This window comes from Rhopilema esculentum, chromosome 9 (genome assembly GCF_057945365.1).
Source record: "Rhopilema esculentum isolate cy_ngs chromosome 9, ASM5794536v1, whole genome shotgun sequence".
Lineage (NCBI taxonomy): Eukaryota > Metazoa > Cnidaria > Scyphozoa > Rhizostomeae > Rhizostomatidae > Rhopilema > Rhopilema esculentum.
The window spans coordinates 2958842-2982261 of NC_142823.1; the positions used below are offsets into that span (position 1 = coordinate 2958842).

Here is a 23420-nt window from a genome sequence, read left to right on the forward strand (position 1 = left end):
ATTGTATTTCCTGGTAAAATGTCTTAATGCACCAAATACCGGTTGACAACAGAGACCCATCAAAGGGAAACATGAATAAATGAAAGGGATATTAATTGAGACATTCAGAAAGAGAATTAATCGTTTGATGGCTACATGTCAAGGAAGATAGTAGCCAATTTTGAAGGGGAATGGTCCAACTGGCATAGTCGTGGTTTCGCTAAAGAAAGAAAATGTATAAACCCAATGCTATTAGTTTGGTTTAAAAATATAACAGAGTTTTGGCCATCATAATGAAATTGCCTTTAAGCCTTCGTAGCTGTGCTTTGTTGTATACAACATATTTCCAGTAACCAACTATCTTAAGAAAACTTCATTTAGGCCATTTAATAAAATAAATTGTTTACTTAATTGTACATATAATCCAACGTCTTCCAAAAGCTATATGATGTAATTTGCAATGGTGGCTTAACTCTAATAGAGTCAGTTTGTCTGGATTATCGAACAGGACAATAAATACAGAAATTAAAACAGAGCCGCTGTAGAAATTTTATAACGGCCAGATATAAATAATAGTCTTTTCGAGAAACACTAGACGTGGATGTGGGAAAAAGCCAAGGCTGATATTGTTGAAAATCAATATTGTTGGTCGAGAAAAAGGAAGCAAATTATGCATAGAAGCATTTATCAGATGGTGACGCCAACTAAAGAAAATTCATTAAGTGTTTCAAAGAGTGATGCAAATTCTTAATATGCAAGGTGTTTGATGACAGTGGTCAGCTCAAGTTCTAAACGTCTTATTAACATTAAGAACTAGTGATCATGAAGGTATATCAAAATAATTCAAAATAAACTCTTTGCAGTTGATTAAAGTCATCGTTCAATAGTAACTATCACTTCCTTATCCTGCAGGAAATCAATTAGAGATGATGCACTAAAGAATAAATTTCATGAAGAGGCAAACACAATGTGTTTGATCAGAAGATGAGCAAGAGAGAACTTCTTAGTGCCGAGGTGGCAATAGAGGAAACCTTGGGGTGCTTTGCCCAACGTCAGAGCATGCTAGCACCTCCCATTAAAACTGAAAATCAATCTCATTTTATTATCCTGGGGTGAGAGACCTTTTAAACTCCTTGAGGAGAAGTCAAGAATCTGCTAAGGAAAGTTTCTGGAGACATAACACTGGGTTAAAGCAGTCAAAGTGGACCTCTCCGTTAAGACCGACAACAGAAAAATAGATATTTAAACTCAAATTATGATGACATACTTGGAGAACCAAAATTAGTTGGCAAAAAAGAGCGTATGGCAATTTCGCATCGAATATTGAGATTTTCTTGAAGGATAAGCTAAATATATTCATACAGTAATGAAATGACAATGTATGAATGTGAATTAATGTACACAGGTAATGATTTGTGGGTAGTTATATAAATTTTGCTCCACATAATGAATAACAAATTATTCTAAAGGATGATTCATTGGTCCAACTACCAGACAAAAGTCTCTTTGAAAGCATCTCCATGATCAATGCAACGGCAAAGCCAATATGAAGATTCCTTCAGATTTTGAAATAGCAGTTGGTAGAAGGTAACAATCTGGGACTTCTAAGCAGTTATGAGCTGCAAATGCCAAGGTTGAATGCTAGTCGTTTGGTAATTATTGGTTGATGGAAGGCGCTCGAAGCAGCAATGAAAAGCAGATTCTTTATTTCACAAGATGATCTAGTTTACAAAAAGTTCGCAAAGAATGCAGGCAAAAAAGGACTTGCATCGATCAATGACTCTAAGTCAAATTGCTACTTTTGCAATGCAAATTGCGCGTTCATTTGGTGCAAATAAAAAATCCGATACAGTTTTGCCATCCTTGATCTTGAAGAGCTAAGAATCTAAAAACCATCTACCAAGCATGCACTCAATTTCTGTGTTTTCCATCCAGATTGAAACGGTATTGAAACACGGCTGCGGTACCTAGACGCTATCATTCTCTGGTGACGTCAAGAACTCTCCATTCACTGATTTTTGGCCTCAGAGTAAGAACATACCAATGGTACCTTGATATAAGGATACGATGTAGAATGACAACGGAAAGTAGGAACATACCGTGGTTCAAGAGACGAAATTTGGTCCTGTTTATTCTCCGTTTGTTTTGCTTGCCATTTGGTTCTCCTTTATTTTCTTCTTAATGGCGTACTGGAAAGTCTCTTTCAAAAGCTCTTTACGTTGCTCAGGGAAATGTTCAATACTGAAAATAAAACAAGGAATAGGCAGTCAACTCAATAAAAAACATTATTTTATGATCTTTTTTATTAACCATATACCAGCGACTTTGAGAATAATGGAGAAAAAATTCTCAAGAGTCAATGGGCGACTACTTGAAGAAAGGAACTTTTTTGGTCATTCACATTTTGGATAGTGTACATAACGATAAACCAATAAAACATTAATTCTAATTCTTTTCTAACGATATGCTAGTAAACTAGTGTCTCTGGATTGAAGAGCAACCAAACGGATCCTCAGTGTTGGCGTCTTAGATATTAGGCTGTAAGTTTAAACTTAAAGATTACAAAAAGTTTCTGTAAATTTCTTTTGCAGTGTAGATAAAACATGGCTCTATATAGGCTGTTTACAGGAGTCTAGTTTTAAGCAATGGAACACAAAATAATGTGAAAGAGATAACCGTGCCATGTAACAAAATACAGTGAACTACTGCGACATAAGTCGACTTAGCCCTGTTGTCTAATACTTTGGAAAAATAAAATGCTTTTGCCTTAGGAAGGTTTATGTTAAATAACTTGGATGGCGAAGATAAGACGGAGGATCTCTCAAAATGAAATCCAGGCATTTGAAGGTGGAGTTTCAGTGGAAAAAAGAAAATACTTGGATGATCTATTTTATCAAAAACAAGATAAAAAATTGCGGATACTGAATGACGAAATTCCTTAAGTAGAATGAAAAGGATCAGAAGACAATTTAATTTTATAAGAAGAGAAATATGAAGAAGAAAAATTCAAAAGGAAGTTGAACTACACGGCATAAATTGATCCAGCACTGTGTTTGACACTTTAAACTTAGATAAATGACGAAAACACGCAATTTAACGTCCAAAATTGTCGAGTTTAAATCTATATAGGCACAAATCATTCCAGTAATTCCAGTGAAGCGACAAAAAAGGCTTGAAATTGTAATTAAGTGATTTTTTCTTCAAATCTTTGCTTTTATTTCCACATTTGCTTCTAAGATTCAGCACATTAGATCACTAAGCTGAGGGATACAGTAGAATCCCGTTATAACGTACCCGGTTATTACGTACTTTCGGATATAACGTACTGGTGTTCTTGGTCCCAGCAAAAGGTGTGCTTGGTTTTAATCAATTTTTACTTACCCTCGTTACAACGTACTTTGGATAAAACGTACTTAATACGCTGGTCCCTTTAAGTACGTTATAACCGGATTATATTGTACAACTGCTGCGTGGATATCAACGGCCTTAACCTCCATTCTGAAATGCTCTGTATTTTTCTGAGTGTTGACAGTTGCCCAGTACTGTGTATTAAAGATGAGATGACCTTACCTTTGCAAGTATTCTGTACATTCTTTATGACCATAGCGAACGGCAATCATCTTGGGTGTATCACCATAGTCATCTTTAGCGTTCACTGTTCCCCCAGACTCCGCAAGCAGCCTTATCACTGAGAGATGCCCTCCTTCGGCTGCACAGTGCGCAGGGGTCCAACCCATACTCATACGAGCCGATGGATCTGCACCGCCTTCAAGTAAGAACTTGCAGCAACGAAGATGGCCTAAAATAGAAAAATCACGTCAGATTAATTTTCAGAGGAATAACTCTCTGTACTGGAAATCTTTTATTTAAATTTTTATTTTTCGAACGTGCAATCAAATATATCTTGAACAATAATGGCTAAAGACCACATGATTGATTTTAGTAACCAGCCTTGAAGGCTCGTACTATCGTTTACAGCAAAGGGCAGGCTCAAAACAAAATTTACAAACATCTTGCATAGCATCTGAAGAAGATTGATGACTTAATTGATTTTGGTTTTGGGAGTAAATTTGGGGTCTTGGAAACTTAAAGATTTGATGGCTGTCAGTCGAAGGTTGTGAGTTGTTTTAGATACAAAATAGTCATTCGTAAAAAAAGATTAAGGTTTTGAAGTGTTTCATTAAATCAAAGTACGAAAATTCTAATGATTGGATATCTATTGTGGGTTCTTTTAAGTTAGCCAGAAAGTCTTTGTAGAAAGATGAATGGTCCGAATTGGCAACCTATAAATCTCCTTTGCCATCTCTAGCTTATCCTGATCACCTTTGCCACTTTATTAAACGGCAATTATTGAAATAAAATAGTAAGGATAAAGATAAAAGGTTAAGAATCCAGTTTTATCTTTTTCCCTGTCAGACACAGATCACACTAATCTTTCAAGAAAAGTTAAGGTTTAACGAGCATCAAGTTTTAAATTCCCATCAATCTGACCACCAAGCAAAATCGTGTTGCTCTCTCTTTGCCAATTTGTGATTTTCGATTTCAAACTTATTTATATTTATACCTTGAAATTTAAAAGCAATTGCAATCGTTTCATCTTATTTAAACCAATTGGTTAGCGATTATATTTTGAAGTTTCAACGATTCATCGGTATCTGGTCTGGTGTGGTGACTGTATTGTCATAATCAAAATTACACGAAGACCAATCACTGAGGTTGCAAAAAAAGTGGTCAATTATTGAAAAGAATAGGTTCAAGAACTGATCCCTGAGGTACTTCTCGCTTGGTTCACTTGAGGACCCGCAGAGGGGAATTATGTATTGGAATTTTTAGAGAAAACCAGGAAAGAAAAAGGGTGATAGTGCCGTAAAGCAGCATTGACGTTTCCCTGGAAAAATATTTTCTGACTGGTACAAATATTTTTAAAATTTCTGTGTAAATGTTCTGAGGCAGTTGTGTTTTTTCCCATGACAAGTAGTGACCTAACCAAGAGCGCGCCTTTGTGTGATGGCAACCCTCGAGAACTCAATAAGAAAAAGACAGCAAACAACAGTAAGAATACTCAGATTAAGTTAAAGGTTGAGTTTATTCGCAGAGGAAAAAAAAATGCAGGCGTTTACAATAAATTAGATTAAGGATACATTTAGTAAAATGCAGTAGGTTAATTTTGACAAGTTAAATTTGTAAAAAAATGGCTCTTTTAAATAGATTTCCCAAAATAAAAGTTTATAAAACGTTGAAAAATTTCAGATCATTTCAGTTCACCAGAAGGTGGCGTTTGAAAGATAGAGACATTAATTTAAGATATATGTTTTGAATTTTATTTGATTACAACCACAAAAAAAGAAATTTCTACAACAAATATAATATTTGTTAGAAAAGAATTAGACCTCAAGTGAAAAAAAATTTTTCACCTAACATCATCACTAACTAAGTTATTCTTTTAAACACCGCTTTAAGGCACTGTGTATTTTAGTTGTTGGGGGTGTTTACGTTACATACATTATCTGAATGTGGTGTTTACTTCAAAAACAATGTGAAGAGTGCGGCGTCTATTTGAGAAAATATGCTAGGAGGAAGAGAGGCTGGATATGACTGTCTACCAGAATCTATGAGTCTTGTGATTAATAAGTTTCGATTATAAATGAATCAGGCCTACAGAGAAAAGGGGGCACGTGGGACAGTTGCCCTGGGGCCCGTAAGCAAAGAGGGATACGCTGGTAAATAAACGCTCTATATTTTTAAATATGCCTCTTAATTATATATGGTATTTAAACATCATATAGGTACTGGGAAAGTTTAACAATGATTTAGGTACCTATCATCCGAAGGTAGTTTTTGGGACACTGAGAAGTTATGCTCTTCGAGCAGTTTCCTGGTCTTCCCTCTTTATCCTTTTGATTCATGGTCTTCCAGTGGTGGCGCCAGGGGAGGGCTAGGGGGGGGGGCTACAGCCCCTCCGTCGGAAGCATCTAGCCCCCCCCCCATCGGAGGAAATTTTAGGTTATTGTTGGAGCATAGTTGATAAAGGACAATGATTTCTATGGTCGGAGCAAATTTGACAAAATAACGTACGAAAACTGCTTATTTTAGTCATTTTAGCCCCCCCTGTCGGAAGCTCTAACCCCTTTGTCGGAAGATTTCTGGCGCCACCACTGTGGTCTTCGCATCGGACCTGGCCCTGGGCACGGAGGCACTACACCGCAAAATGACATAAACTCCCCATAAACTGTACGTAAACTGAAATTCTGCCTGGCAAACATGGCCTTTACAGAAGCATTATATTATTCACGCATTGGTACGCAGAATTTCACACTCATTGCGATAACCAGGCAACATAAAATTATAATATGTAATACTACCAAAAAAATTTAAAAACAAGTGAGAAATACCCTCGCCTGCAGCACAATGCAGCGCAGTTCGATTACCGAAGTCTCCATCTTTAAAATTTATATCGAAATTTCCTCTTTTGAGCAAATTGAGGTTGATGACAAGTTTAAAAGCGTCGCCTGCATATGCCGCCTCGTGTAGCATCAGATCGTGAATGACTCGATATTTCACCGGAGTGTGTCCGAAAGTATCTCGGTAAGATGAGAGTGCAAGAAATCGGTTGCTCATCGCTTTAAAGTCTGATTTGAGCAAAAATCAACGTTGCCTTTTTGAAGTGAGAGCCTCTGGAAATGTTAAGAGTTAATTCTAAAACTGGTAGATTTGTTAAGATGCAAAAAAGCCCCATAGGATTCAATCTTTTGCAATTTAACTGTAAAATTTTATTAAAAGGCCATCTTGGGTATTGAATACAACAAAGCAAAATACATTTGGGAGAATTATAATTAGCTTTAATTTGATCAACAGAAAAACACATGCATACAACAAGCGAACACGAGGGTGTTGCTAGCCGTGACAAAAGAAAGGTGTGAAAGATTTTTCAAATGTTGGGGTTCAAGAACGGAGCTGTCTAGTTTCCCTACTGCTCGAACTGATGACGTAATTAGTTTACCCTAAACCTAACCCTAAACCTAAACTTAACGCTGAACCTAACCCTAACCCTAACCCTAACCCTTACCCAGGGGTGTAGAGCAAGGGGGGCACAGGGGGGCTGTGCCCCTCTTGTTGATGCCGAAAACTGGCAGATCACTACTTTTGCTATTGTTTTCGCAACATTTTGGGCAAGAGCTCCCCTTGTTATTTTGATAGCACTACACCACTGGCCTTACCCTAAACCTAACCCTAACCCTAACCCTAACCCTTTACTTGAAATAATTAATCATATTAATTTATGACTATTAATCATGCTTATTTATGACTATCAGGTCGAGCAGTATGGAAACTAGGCAATTCTTTCAAGAACAGAGCAACGTGAGATTATGGGAATCTGGAATAAGAGTGCTTTGCAGTTTCTCCCAAATTTCTTCACATGGATTTTTTGACCTCGGATCAGGACATAGCATCAAATTCTATATTAATGCGGCTAAACATTTTAATGCATATAGTGTTTGCAGTCTGCATTTAAGCGATATTAAGTTACAAAATACAAAACGATTTCACCGAAAAATAATTTTTGGGAGTGATTTTACATCCCCATTCATTTTTTATGGTTAAATTCTTTGTAGAATTCCAAACTCTTTTCTTTGTACAATCTATCATAGTTAGTATAATCAACTAGATAAACATTACGGGAACTCAAAAAGCTGGAATAAGAATCTCCATATAATCGACAAGAAATTATGATTAGTTTTCAAAACGAGGCTGCTTAAATAAAATGGTGCATAATATGTGAATGGCAGCTGGAGAAGATATAAATAAAAAAGATGAAGAGAATTGAAAAATTAGAGAAAGCCGAATTCATTATCTTTTCTGTGTATATCTTTATATTTCTGTGCTATTCATTGGCATTTTTTAGTTTAGTTCAATAGGAAATCCAAGTTTTTCTGGTTACAAATGAACTAATTCTTTTTCAAGTCCAACCAAAAATGGGACTAAAGCTTTTTCTCGAAATTTTCAGCAACATAAATAATAGTTCTGACAGAAATGATGCGAAAATCAATCTTTTGATATGGATAAAGCTAGAAGCCATGACACGCTCCGTCTTGTAAGTGAAATTCTGGCACTTTGTCGTATCTTACACAGAGCAAAATTGCGTAAAGTATTCTTCGTCCCACAGAGCAAAATTGCGTAAAGTATTCTTCGTTTCACAGAGCAAAATTGCGTAAAGTATTCTTCGTTCCACAGAGCAAAATTGTGTAAAGTATTCTTCGTCCATGGATTAATTGAAACCTAAGAGTAGAGCAGTGTTTACACGGGCATGGTAAATAACGTTCCTGAGACGGGCTTGTAAGAATTTATGTGCAACAGCAAAGACACATCAATATTTTATTCCGTTTGAGACCGTTTGAGATTATATCTTAAAGAAAGGGAAAAAATGCAACTAGATAAAATACTTTGCAAAAAATGCATTTGACGATTTCTAAATGGGAAATGTATCCCACGTTTGACCAGGATATGTATCCTATTTAAAAAGAAATTCGATAGGGGTTGGAGTCATTTTTAAGGTCAAACAAGATCAACAGTTTCATTGACAGAAAGAAAGTAACCATAAAAAAGTGGGTGATCTGGCGTCAAACTGAACCGGAGATTTTCGTTTTTTCAAAAAGGTTTCTAGAATGAAAAGGACCGTCAGTAATTGCCCCTAGATTTTTTAATTGTTCACCCTACCTCGTTCTGATGCACAATGCAACGCGGTCCGACTGCCCCAGTCTTCGTCTTTAAAGTTGATGTCAAATTTGCCTCGCTTTACAAAGACCTTTAAATCGTCCAACTTCCTTTCATCTCCTTGTGACGCAGCGTCATGTAAGAGCAGTTCATGGGTAATTAGAGAAGAGTTTTTTCGAGTCGACATTGGTGGGAAAAGGACTTGATCGTAATGTTTGTACTAAATGGTCGCAATGCTCAGATCATCTAGTTGAGATGGGCGCTGCTCTAGATTCATGCAGGAAAAATTTCAGTTCCTAGTTGTTTGGTGAAAGTGTATGAAAGACAATCAGTGTATGAAATGACACTGTTGATCGTTGAATCCACCGTTTACATTCAGCATTCCTGTCATATGTTTGGTAAAGAGATATTTGCTTCGAACAGCCTTGTTAGCAAGGGTACAGTAGTACTTTCAAGGGAGTATATCACAAATATCTTTAAAAATCGGATTTCAACAGGTAAAATGGCACTTTTCGTAAGTTTCAACACATATAACATGCAGCATTGAATTCCTTCACAACTTCTTTATTTGTTGTAGACTGTATAACATGGGTCTCTAAGAATCCAGCACAATTTAAGAATCCATTCGCCGGGTTCAAACAAACATGAAAACACCCTCTTGAATTTCTAATAAATCAGGTCCTTGAACTTTACCAACCAAATAAGGCAGTGAAATTAATTCTCCTTCCCCCAACCCACGCTTGGTGTCAAATGAATCTGACAGGGGCTAAAACTATTATCGATGTTATTTGAGCCGCTTTCTCTCGACCATACAAACGATAATTAGTTTCGTAGCATATACGTCAAGTTCTTTCATTATACCCTTCCTTTTATTGATTCAACAAATATCTAGTTACAGCTTCCTGTATGATGTTTCTCAGCATTGCTCCGAGACCATTGTCTCTCTCTATATACAGATTTTTGGCGCTCTTTTATTCGTCTGCAGTTTCTCATACACTGAAACCAAAGACAGTTTCACAAGTACGATTACGTTCCTTTCGAGGTAAGCTTAACGAAAGATTGAAAAATCTTCAACTTCTTCTATACGTTCTTCATCAACGATTTGCTGTTCTGGTTGGCACAGAAAACCAATTGCCAAGATTTCAGCGTCGATGATGCATACTGAAACGCACTTGATCTGTTGTTGAGCGCTTTAAGCTTCTTCACTTAACAAAATCTTCCCAGCATTAAAAGCTAAATGTCATCTCGACCGTAAATCTAAAACCAGTGTCAGCGCTAAAAGATCCGAACGAGGCACTGTCTGTTGTGCCTCTTCTCTGTATGGTGCTAACGCCCACTTAAGGTGGCTCGACTCTTTTTGGTGATCTGCTTCGTGAAAAATTCGATGTCACATGGTAGTCGAATTCGATAAAGTTTACAATACAATTGGACACTCCTTAGCCAGAATCTCTTCACATTATATCCACATTTCATCACACTTGCAGACCATAGCGTGCTTAACTTCAAATAAATACATCAATTTTGAATCCATGGAAGAGATTTGTGGCAGGTCGAGTCATCGGCGTGGTCATTTTATGCGAAATAAAAACAACCACAATTATCGATAAACAACAAAAGATTCTCTTTTTCCGTCCCTTGAGATTTAACAAAATTTGGCAATGATTAAATCTCCGTCATTTCTATCGAACTGCTTACTAAAGAAGATACAGTTCCGGCAACAATGGAAATCCGGAAAAGATCTCTAAATTCAATTTTAAGTGCACATAATCCTAACTCGGATTTCAAACGTAAAAACCTTTAGAGTCATGTCCTTTCTCGTCCGATAGTGTTTTGTTGTGTTACTTTGCGTCCGATCGCATCCAAGGACAGAAATATACGTGCCTATAACAAGCTGGGGGTTCCTTCATTGTCGAAGAGAGCGGGAGCATAAGTATCCGGGGGAGCATACTCTTTCCTTAGACTAAAGAAAAGCATACTGTAGAAGAACCAACCGATTCTCCTATTCCTCCAGGGGGGAGTCTCCCCACAATCTAAGAATCCAACAAGGAACAAACAATTTACAGTATTGTACCAAATTTTACGATTCTTTAAGATTGCTTAAAATATTCTACAAATACATAATATATTGAAATATTCACAGATAACTTCGTGATTAATATCCAAAATTCTTGCAATCCATCATCGATATATATTTTCAAACGAAATATATAAAGGAAACTGAGCAAATTGAAGAAAAGGAAATATTGTCTTTGGTCATAAAAGACATTGGCTGGCAATCGGTAATGCATCCACTTCAGCTGAAAAGCATACCTTTACAGATTATGACAATGCATCATTGCAATCACAGAGCTAAATGCCAATTGCGATTGCCTAATTTAGGCAACAGGGCGTGGTCAAACTTTTATCTTGCTAAAGATAGGCGTACCGAAAGTGCCCTAGAATTGGTTGGCTATGAAGTAACAGTGTTCGCCCGTCCTTTACACAATCCAATACTTGCGTTGCGGCAGAGAAACGCTTAAAATTCTAATAAGTAATAGTTATGGGTTGGAAGAAAATCTATCTTAGCTGATAGGTCGACGAATTAAAAAGAAAACGTTTGAGGTGAAAAGACTTGTCGTACTTTTGCTTAAAGAAATGAATTACCAAAGAAACTATTTATCTCATTGGTGAAGTTAAAGTTACAACGCTTGATTATTAAATCTGTGTTCTTACTAGCTTATCATTAATTTATATGTTTCATGAGCATTTATCATCCATAAAATTAAGGTTGGTTTCTCTAGCTTTTGATCAACTGGCCAAGCAAACCGCCATGTAAAATATTAACTCGTTCATTCTTTCATTTGTAATACATCAGCAAAAGTGTTTCTAATAAAATTAAAGTAAAGAGTATCTATTGTACGAAATAAGCATCCAGCCATCTTGGAAGATTGTATTGAATAAATAAAAGCATACTTGTAGATCAAACAAATAACATTTTAATCATATAAGATAGTTATTCTATATAAGTCTTTATAAGTAATTTTCTTCTTACGTTTTAACCCTTTTTTGTTGCATAGAAATCCTGCTTTGGTATTTTCAAGTTCTTCATTACTTTTAATGGCTTTATGTAATCTTTCATTGGTTTTGTCCGTTACTGGAAATACATTTATAACAGCTTTTGTACGTTGAAGTGTTTTTATCCAGTTTAAATATTCGTTCAACAAAAACAACTGAAAATTACAAACAGCCCAATGAATTATACAATGTATGCAGTGGTTATTATATGCTTCAAAAGAATTTAAAACTATGCAAAAAGATTGAAGATGAGAAACAAAAATTGACAAAAATAATTTTTTTGTCATCAGCGTATCTGGGCATTTCAGAGTAAAGTTTACGACCCATTCGCAAAGGTAAAAAATAAGTCTTTTAAGAATCAACAAGAATAACTAAAATCCGGGTGGATAATTTTTTTATAGCGACGGTCCCCGTGTGCTTTCGATAACACGACACCCCTGTCTTCACCTGAGGATGCAAGACACAATAGGTTCCCCCCTTCTAGCGAAACCCAATAAAACAAGTTTTGTTTTCCTTGGTATTATTTGTGTTTGCCTAAATTCTGCTGGCTTTCAAAAGAAACACATGGATGCGGGATACTATGAAGTTTCGAGGATAAAAACATTTGTTTCGAGGATAAAAACATTTGTTCTTTAAAGCTTTTCTTACGGATGCCCTCTTTTGCTTGGATTATTTCGAAAAAATAGTTTTGAATAACAATTCGACTAATCTGCAACTGTATTTGGCTTTAAATTCAACGCTGTTAATGTGAAGGTAATCCCCGAATTGTGAGTTTCGTGTGCTAGAAAACAACATATTGAATCAGCTTTCAACATGGAGGGATGAAAATTTTAGCAGATATCAATGGAAGCTCCGGTCGAAGATGCAACAGCTATTGGGGAACAAGAGATTCATTCGAGGCATTTAAAGCGTAATTAGCAATATGAATTAGTGGGTATACCTGGAATTTAGATAACATGAAAGGCAGCGAGATATTTTCTTAGTCAATGTATGGCAAAGGTATTGGAGTCAAAAACTTTTAATATGAAATATATTTTTTATTAGAAGGTAACAAAGACGACGTGGTTGTTACAGGTTTATTCATTTTGGGGGATTTCTGTTTTCTGGGGGTTCGTCTTTCAACAAGTACGAAATACACATCTGTAGCTTTGGGGTTTTTCAATGCTTTTCCTTTCCTAAACCAAGCAAATTTACTCTTCAAGTCTTTATAATTTTTCTGAAAAAACCCACCTCCATCTAAAACTGCTGAATTATTGGCAAATTTGACAAAATTTCTGATTTTTATTAATATTTTCAATCAACTGTCAAAATACCACGGGAAATTGCCCGTTGCATTTACTTTAAAGATGTCCTGTATGCTGGGACCAAATGTTTGTTCGCTTTTTATGTTTTCGTTTACTAGATCATTTTTCACGGTATTTGATTGTTCTTTGTCATTTTGCGCCATCCCTGCTTACCGTTGAAGGCCCCTGGCCCTTACTGATAAATTCACGTGACCTATCTACTCGTCTTTTGAAAAAGATGTAGCCCCTGACGCAGATAATTTACTATAACCTATGATACCCACCAGCTTATCCCTCCACTGGAGCCTGTAATAATCTCCTCCTCCCATCCACCTTTTGTCCAGGTCAATGTTCATGTCCCTGCCATTAAAATTTATAAACTTCAACTTGGAATTGGGCAGGAAGTGGCAACTAAACACGGGTGCAGCTTGACGTGGTCTGCATAGTTGACAAGGATAAAGGTGCAAAGTGGCATTTCTACAGACTTTTAAGCTGAGTGATGAGCGGAGAGATTGTAAAAAAAGCTCAAACACTCTTTTTTATAAGAACCAGTAAATTTAAGTTCAGGCTGACTGTTCTTAATTTTTTCAAAAATCTGAGTCTGGATTGTTCTTAATTTGTTCTTAATCTAATGGAGTGTAAGCAGTGCGAGTGCTAGCTTTTTCGCTCTAGGGTGGTGTACAGGCCTCATTTGCCAACAAAGTGAGTGAAACAGCCTTAATTTGCTGACAAATTTGAATATTCACCGAAAAAAGCACCTATATATCCCTGAAAATCCTCGGTTTTGAGATAAAACGTTGTTCAAAATTGCATTTTGCAGAAGCTCAGCCTCAGCTTGTTCTTAATTTGCTCTTAACTTTGACCAATTTTGAGGCTCGTGTTCTTATTAAATTGTTCTTATAAAAAAGAGAGGTATTTAGGCTTTTAGCTTTTTCAATCTCTTAGTAGTGTATCCATGAAACAAACTTTTATTATGCGTGAATGCGTGAATAAAATGACCTGTGAATGACCTGTGACTTATGAATTAGCATTACTCGTGGCGTGGTTGCGTAAAAATGGGTACTGCAAGCGAATTTCGAGAAGGAGTGCTTACTTTTTTACCAGCAGAAAGTCTTGGTTTCCGGTACCAGACCAGGTAAATGTCTCTATTTTTCAGAGATTCCAATGCCAATGGCTCTACCAACAAGAACTTTCTCCTACTAGATAGTTATTAAAAATTCAGAGAGATTTTGAGGGGTGTGATCGTGAAATTAAATTTCCAGTACTGTGAAAGCGTGATGTGTAATTATTTTACGTGTGATTGCGTGATTCAGGATGGATACCTGGTACCCCCCCCTCCCCCCCCCCCCCAAGTCTCCAGCTGGACAAATAATATCCAGATCCTATTCTACAACTACATTCAAAACATACTAAAGGCAAATGTTTCATATTGCCAGATATGGAAACAATGCCTCGTGGCTGCACGGGGGCGGTACCCCCTTAATGAAAACCCCCTTAATGAAAATTTTGACAACAACTTGCCCCCTCTGGCTACAGTTTTTCCACAGGATATTTTATATATATGTTACCTTTGTTCTTTTGTTTCGTATTCCTTATTTTAAGCTCCAGATGTATGTGTTAGTTATTCTGAAGAAGCTTATAGCGAAACGTCAACCAAGTTGTTTTTTTATTGAGTATCTATATATATACATATATATATTGCCAGATATGGAAACAATGCAGACAGGCTTTGCTGTTGATTTTATTTAAAAATCAGCTGGAAAAGAAACAAACAGAAAAATAGTGGATCCACCAAAAAAGCAACTGGCTTGGCATACAGTGTTACAGCCTCATTAAAATCAAGCCACAAAAAAAGATATTATTCCACTTGTTAGGGGAAGGACAAGTTGTAAAAGCTGAGAATGCTCCATGACTTTTTCCTCTAAAATTTAGATTAACTATAAGCCTTCTAACCCAATGGACTTAGGCTTCCCTAATCCAGCCCTCGAGCTTCATTACTTTGTGCAATGCATTTCTTCAAAGTAATTTTCATTGTGGAAACATTTCCATTTCTAACCACCTGGTCTCTTGTTAGGCTTAAAAATTTTTGTGTGGCGTCGGAATTTGCATACACTTAAAAACAGTTTGTAAAATTGTGGTGAGTGGTTCTGATGTGCAGCTGAAAAGGATTTCTAGCCTTGTTTGAATGGAGTATGGTGAAATTAAGAAAGAGAATGATTTAAACATTAAATTAAATCAGCACTGACTTTATTCCAAGATAAAAAATTTCGAAGGCAATTTAGGCTATTGAGTGAAAACAACAAATCTTAGTTAGATAAAGAATTAATGATGTTTTATGTTATGCAGAAAGACAATTGGTAAATCCTTAATGGCTATCAAAAACAAAACAAGGGTAGCATCTGAGTTTGCAAATACTCCTTTTTAATCTAAAGCTAAATTCAAAGTAACGGTTTATCCTTATCAAACCATGTTTCCTATGACGGACAGTTAAATGGTATTTGGTTATATGACGCTTTGGCTACAAGCAATTTGACCATATCTTATTATGATTTTATCAAGAGGAGTTTTATGACACAGAGAAGCTAGTATGCTTATCAAGCAGTATCCTGATCCTTCCTCTCCATGTGACCACGTCTCATGACTCCTACACCTGAAACTGGAGAGAGCTGGTGACTCCCATAACCCCAGGTGAACATCTGATCATGTCAGGGACTCAAAAACCAAAGCCTTGTACCAGGAGTCTGAGAACCTAACTTCTGAGCCATCCATGCACCTTCTCTCCCCTCCTGGCACCAAGCCCAATCTTAAGTAAGAAATATATTACCTGTTTGTGCAGCAATGTGTATTGGCATCCTGTATCCATACTCCTCATCTTGGTCATTGATACCTGAAACCTTGCCAAGGCGGACATGTGCTTCTAGTTGTCTAACATCACCTGCAGCTGCTAATTCATGCAGGGTCAAGTCTGTTAGCATCTCTTCTTGACACATCATGAACCATCTTGTAATTAAAGAAAAATATTTAGTTTGATAATTACAGGTTACTCTAAAGGGGGAAAGCTTTTTGAGGTGTTGTTAACTTACAGATGATTACTTGCATGTATCTAAAGAGAAACATATTTTTTGGTGCTCAGGGTCTGGGTGCACTGGGATTATTATTTTAAAACTTGAAATTACAAGAAAAACCTATTCCACTAGGACAAACAGTGAGGGTATCTCAGTTGATATTAGTTGGTCTTGCTAGAGTATCTGAGGTAAATGACAGAAACTTTGAGGGATTAGGCCAAAGTTGACAATCTAGCAAGAACAAATTTTGCTGGTTAGCTTACATACCAGATTAACATCTATTGTTTGAAGACAATAGGGATGATGTTTGTCAGGATTGGGTAATGTTTCAAGTGCTAGTGGGCTTGGTTAGGCCCATACAGCAATACACAAAATTATGGAGCAAGGGCATCTAAAAACGTTAAAAATGCAGCTTTCCACCAAGGTTGAGCAGAAGATGCTTGAAACATAGAAGCATAAAAGGGGTGAAAAGTTCCTATCTTAAAATGGAAGCAGCAGGGGCAGAATATATTTGCTTAGAAATACAACCAAAATGTGCACAATTGACAAATTTGGTGCCCTTTGAAGTTGTTAGTTTGCTCCATGCCATTTTCTGGTGCAGGTGTACCTGTGAGCATTGAATGAAGAAACAAAAATGGCACATGCTAATTTTCTCAAGGGTCCCTACATCTTTGGTGCTAGCATCCCTATTGATCATGACATAAAAAGTCCTTTAATATTTTTGTTTCTGTTGCACTCCCTGCTTCCCACAATGATACTTTTCAAATGTTTGGTTGGGAGATACCATGCAATCTTTATGATTATAAATTACTTGAAATTTTTACAGCTCTTTCTCTGAAGCTACAGGAAAAGCACTTTAAGAGACGGGAGAGCATGGCTTTAACCCCAACAGCCTTCCACTTTTCAAGGGTTACTATCCCTGCATTTTGTCTTATTCATAAGAACATACAACACAACATATAGTTACCCTTTGGGTACAATAATAAAATGAAAAAATACATGGTCTCCGGTTAAAAAGACATTGTGATAAACTTGGCCTAACATTACCCTCGATGACTCCAAACCCTTAAAGTAGATTTTTTTTATTTAACAATGCAGGCCATCAAAATGGCAGCTTTCGCTGGATGTGTACTGTCTGCGGTGAAACAAAACAAAAAACATTTGCAAACGGATTAAAATTGATGAGCAACATCAACCAGTTAATTTCTAAAGCAAATTCAAAAGAAGGTGCAAATAAAATCAAATAGCACTTAAGTAATTGAGAAGAAATGCATCATACCTAATTAGGCTGGCCTCTATGGGCTGAAACAGTGTTTGCCACGCTCGACTTATCGTTTCACCCTACTGCGCAGGTAATTTCTACCTACTTCCCCCTACGCATGTTCGCGTCTATTTTCTCCACAAATCCCTAAATTTTTCAAAATACCCCACGTTTCTTCCCACGTCCATTCATGCTTCTAAGTCTATTTTAAAAACGCCATAAAAATCGAGGACCCAAAAAATTATTCAACTCTGACGTAAAATATGGTTTCGCGTTTTTTGCGGAATGTCTTTTCATAACTACTTCTTGCATTCGCATGAAAAGTCAGTGGAAATTGATGTTTAAAGCTATGAAAAACAAGCAATCTAATTGTTTGGCCGCAAACAAATATAAATCCCTACAATTTCCAGAAAACCTAAAAAATATAAATCTACTTTTCTTTATTTATCCCGTAGGTTTTTCCTACAACCTACAAACTTCTGAAAATCCCCAAAGTAGGTAGCTGACATTTGTGAAGCGAATTTTTTAGCTGCGAATTTTTCTCTCGAATTCAAAGTTCAATTTACACTGGCAGAAATTTTTATGCGAATTCGCTGCGAGCATTACAAAAGAACATGGCGACTGTCCGAAGAGTGCTCTTATCAGCAAGTTTAAAATTTTAAATTTATCAAAAAAGCGAGCAAAACAGCAAAAAGCGACACTGGATTAGAAAAATTTATTCAGGACGTCTTCAGAAAGGGGAATTCAATCCTTCGGTAAGAGAGGTTTACGTTTACATTTATAAGACCAGAATAACTTCTTCAAATACTTTCAAAGGTCGCCATCGAAGCTTGCAAGAGCATGCGAGATCCTGTTAGTGCATCTGCTTAAAACTGTTGCTGTTGAGCAGGCCAATAAGCAGCCAACAATTCAGCAATTTGAAGAAATTATTGGCTATTGTTTTTATTTCTGACATATTGGTAGAACGATGAAACTTTCAAGCCAGTTTTCGTCACTTGAAATTAAAATGTTTGAATAAAAATCTGATATGAATCCACTTACATGGATTGTGTACAAGGAACAGGAAATGAATAATGACCAACCTATTTTAGAAAGTGTTTACAAATCCATGCGAGAGTGTTTGAGAAAAAGAATGCTGAAAGACGTCGGTCATCTGAAACCAAAACAGAAGGCAGGTGTCTTCAAATGCTGTTCTGATTGGTTTATTTTACAAGGCGAAAAATTTCGCAGCAAAAAAGTAGGAATTGTTTCTACTTTGCCGCAGCGAATTTTTCGCTGCGAATTCGCTGCGAATTTTCTAATCTCTACTTCTGCGCTTCGCACGCACGAAAAATTCGCTTCGCACGAAAAAATTCGTCTCATTTCATTTCATTTTAAAAATCTTTATACACGAATTCCCTATCAGCTATAATACAAATATAATTAAACTACTTCTATTACAATTACTTCTTTAATATATATAAAATAAAGATGTTGCTGTTCTACCTAGGGATCGTGTTTTGTTTTGGGAATTTATTAACTTTGTAGGAATCCCTTCAAGTTTCTTTTAATCTTTTAAACATGGAAATTGTGGGGCTCATTCTGATGTTTCTTGGAATCTCATTCCACGCTTTGGCCCCACAGTAAAATAAACTTCCCTTTGAGAATTCCAAATTTTGCCTTGGGATGCAATATCAAGCTGATTCCTTGTCGAATAGCTGGATATCCCTGATCTAGTGATGAATTTACCTCTAAAGCCTGGTTTTCATATATCGTAACCCGTCGGCCGACGGTCGGGGATGATCCCCGATGGTCGGGGCGATCTCCGATGCTATAAACAATATTGTAGCGCCAAAACTTTAATTTTGATGAAAGTTTGGGAATATGGCTGCTGATAAAGGCCAATAGTCAACTTTTGATACTATCATCGATCTATGATCAACACATCGACGTTTATGATCAACACAGTGATAATTTCGGGATATTTTGCAAATGAAAATTCATTACTACAAAGTAAGAAACTTTCCCCGCGCACCCGTCAGAAAAATATTGCTCCAGCAGAAGCCATTGTTACAATTAAGATAAAAAAGGAGAGGCAAATTCCAGTATGAATTTTCTTGGGAAAATTTCTGTTTAGTGGATTATGTAACGATCATGACATAACTGAAGATTCACCCTGATTCACTTTAAAAAAATGATGAAACTCAAACTTAAAACTAGGAATCAGGCCCTGTCATCAATAGCATCTCAATAGGAAGTTTCAGGTAAAATCCGCTCGGTGGAAGAAACGCTTTAGGTATTTCAGAGACCTTAATGTCATAAAATCAATAAAGGGTCAAGCAAAGGTAGTTGCTCCGTTGGTTAAAAATGATATTCCTTGATATGAATGAAGGTAAACAAACTAATGATTTGAGTATTTGAAGATTTTTTGTTGGCACTAAATCGAAAATCCAGGCCCTCTTTAGGTGAAATTGTGTCTTGTGTCCATTTCCCCTAAAGTTTCTCGGTAGAAGCGTCAACTGTAATTCACTATGAGCTCCAGATTCTTTTTAACATTCAAAAGGCATGCTAAGATGAAAAGAGGGATCTAAATTGACAACCAGTGCTGCTTGTTACCTAGCTTCAGAAGTAACTGACAACATGGTATTTCTCAAGACCACGGCGAAATTGTACCAGTTGTTTTTATCTGCTGTTCAATTTGTTTGCAAAAAATTATTTTCAATAGGATTAGGAGGAATGCTTTAGTGAAATGTGCTTGAAAGAGTGCATTTTCCAGGGAACTAGAAGCATCAAAAATCGAAATTTCCTGCTCCTTCGGTGGCAACCATGGTGCCGCCTCGGGTAATAACTATATCCTTTGCTCGTTCCGATATAGAGATTTGACAAAACTATTAGGAAAATTCCATCATTATCAAAATTAAAATGAAATTTGCGAATTATATACAGAGTTAGATTGACAAAATGCATTGCAGAGGTTTGTGACAGTAATCTTGAGAAAATTATTACGGTATAAAGACGGAAAATCTTGTCAATGTCCGCTGGAATCCTTTAGATATGTATCACTTATAGCCTCATTGGGGGGGGGGGGGCTTTTATTGTGAAGCCAGGTAGGCAAAGGCTGTTATTGCAAATTGATTGTTTTTGGAGGATGGGTGCATTGGAAAACTGTATCTTCAATGCCTCCCCCCCCCCCACAAAAAACTGCAAGGAATTCACAACCCTTCTCTTATTTGGAGAGTTTTAAATTCCTTGACATATTAAAACTGATCGAAAATGAACAAAAAAAGGATCTGCAAAGTGTATGAGAAAAGTCAGTTTGGAATTACTGAACTCCATTTAATTTTTGTCTACTAAATATAAATCTTTATCTTGAGTTTCCAAAACTCAATCACGTCATTTTGAAGGACAGAATATCAAAGGAGAAGAATCCAGGCCTGGTAAGACAAATTGTGATATCATTCTACGCACAGAAAAAGTAATGATCAATTAGATTATAATGTCGTTGGTTTGATGGTCAAATGGTTATGAAAATTGTATACACGAAGAATTAACAAAACATAAAGCAATTTAACTTCAAATTAGGTCGATGTCTATGCAACCATTTTATCAACCTCTTTTGGTACAACTATTAACTCAAAGTTTTTATGATGAATCTCGTCTACCAGAAAATTCGGGTCCAATGTAATTTGAGCTTCCTGCATAAATTTTTGTTACAAGCAACATTTCATTTCGCATTTCGGCATTTCGAATTGCTGGCAATTTTATCAAGTATATTATTTTATCTAAATTCTGTCAACTATATAAACATTTCAACCCACCAGAGTGGCCATGGACCCCCACTTTTTTGCGAAGTAAGTAGTTTTAAAGCTGCAGTAAAAGGAGAAGAAACCTTGAGCCCCCCTCCCCACCTTAAATTTCGTGGCGTGGGCCCTGTTAAAGACTACAACATTTCTCGAAAGAAGTTCGACCCATGTGAGAGTCTAAATTACAACATTTATTGTCTCTTCTGTTTCGCCTTCTGTTAAGCTATCTTTATATTTCGTATCGATTTTAGCATAGATAAGAGAGATTCGTATGATTAACTGCAATCACCGGCGTTGAGGTAAAAAAACCTTTTTCAAAATGAAATCCAGCTAATGCAATTTTATTGTCATCCAGCGGCAGAATTTATGTGGGCTTGAGGTGGAAGGGATTCCAATTCGGGCTTTTGCACTCCAGACATCCTATCGGGTCTGTCTCCTTGTCAGAACATCGGGGGCTTGAGCGCCCACGCCTCTCCAAAAAATACCTTAACTTCCGCCACTTTGTTGCATTAATGTATGCAAGTCATCTTCTTGAAATATTTTCGTAACCTGGTGTCCTTCCACAGGTATATCAAAGGATTGAGAAAACTGTTGCTAATTGCCAAGCAAAGAAATAATCTTCGAAGTAATTCATTGCTTAAACCAACATTTGATGTATACAGCATTCTGTATACAATCAAAGGGGTCCAAAGAATCAAAAATAAAGCCACTATAGTCACGCAGACTATTGATACTTGGATACCTTGTCTCCTTTGCCGTACCTTCTGGCTATTTTGTACCTCACCTTTTGAACCACCTTTTCGCTGCCTGTGTCCCTTACTCTCTACAGCTGAACATTCAACATTATCGTTGCTACTTTCATCCAAGCTCAGGTGACTCGATACTTCAGCACCATTTTCTTCGCTGCATGGTTTCCTTGGCCCAGGTTCTTGGGTGATTTTGTTTTCTTTTCTGCTGTCTTCGAGGCGTGCTTTGTTGATGCGGTTTCTAATCCCTAAACAGAGAACGAAATTCGCTACAATCAAGCATGCTGCAGCAGCGGCAAAGAACACCAGAGAAATGGTGCCTCTTGTTCTCAGTTCCGTCTTGGATCTGGTGCTGAGGAAAATTACCACTTGTTGGATGTATATAAAAAAAGGGCATATCCATATTGCAGCTATAAACTTACTGCTTCTTCTCAAGTAGCTAGCGGAGCCATATGAATGCGGTCGCTTTAAAGCAAGCAAGCGGTTGGCTGTGAGAAGCGACAAAGATCCAATTGATGCAAACATACAGCAGAAGAGGGGGATATTTCCAGCTAGTTTGTAAACAGCTCTGGAGCTTTTTGCCACAAGATGAGCACCAAGGGACACACCAAAACACCCCACTAACGCGTCAGCAAAACATAAGGAGCACAGAACGCGATAGTGAGGATTCTTCTGTAGTAACTGCTTGCGGAAACGTAAGAACATCGCAATGGTTACTGCGTTGATCAGAAACGTGAACGTAGAAATCGTGATCAGTGAGCCATGAAACAGAGTTGAGTTTGAACTAACCATCTTGGTAGTTGCAGCAGGTAGACCAACTGTACAATATTTGCTACCCACTATCCTTTAACTTCAGACATTAATATACTTGCTGCGCCTTTTCCCCTGACAATAGAACCACTTCCCTCTCATACCAGTTACGTCAGTTCTGTTTGTATAGGATTTTAGTTAGAGAAGCGACGAACCATTAACAATTTATATTTTAATATAAAACCATGAAGCAATAAGAGATTCCATGAAAAGCCAGGCAGCCTCTAAAATTCCCCTGCAAACAAATCTGGCAGCCAGGCTCATTTTTTAACCGTGCGAAATGAAATCTGAGAAACTTAAAACAACCTGTCTTCCTCCGCAGCGGCAATTCTACTATTTGCAAGTTATGTCAATTCAAATTATAAAAACACGATTCAAATACACATTAAAAGCTGAATTATTTTTCATACCTATGCAACAGAAATATGTACATAAAGACAAATGGTAAAGAGATTTACAAAAAGACAGAATTTAAGAGAACCTGCTACAAGAGATTCAACTAAAAGCAAATCATACTCGTTGACAAAATACAAACCGAGGGTGAACAGGCAACACTTCCCCCAGTATGTTGCTGCTCAAATTAAAGGGGCCAATATGGTACGATAAATCAACCTTGAAATAGAATTAAGGGTTCATGAATGCAAGCGGAAGTTAAGAGCCGGGTTGCGATCGCATCCTAGCATCCCTTGCCAGTACGCAACTGCTCACAGGCAGTAATGTGCCTAGAC

At 37.0% G+C, this 23420-nt stretch overlaps 1 protein-coding gene across 2 annotated transcripts; it reads right to left on the reverse strand.

Moving 5' to 3' along the window:
* Positions 1-1227: 1227 nt before the first annotated feature.
* On the reverse strand, positions 1228-17484 carry LOC135688829 (uncharacterized). 2 transcript variants are annotated; one of them, XM_065205855.2, is made up of 4 exons: positions 17373-17484; positions 15853-16028; positions 3550-3778; positions 1228-2220 (listed from the first exon to the last, which is right to left on the reverse strand). In XM_065205855.2, the coding sequence occupies exons 2-4, from the start codon at positions 16019-16021 to the stop codon at positions 2109-2111; spliced, it is 510 nt and encodes a 169-aa protein (XP_065061927.1). In that variant the 5' UTR covers positions 16022-16028; positions 17373-17484; the 3' UTR covers positions 1228-2108. The 2 variants fall into 2 exon arrangements, with proteins under 2 accessions (XP_065061927.1, XP_065061926.1); XM_065205854.2 differs by lacking the exons at positions 15853-16028; positions 17373-17484 and adding an exon at positions 8695-11631.
* Positions 17485-23420: the final 5936 nt, after the last annotated feature.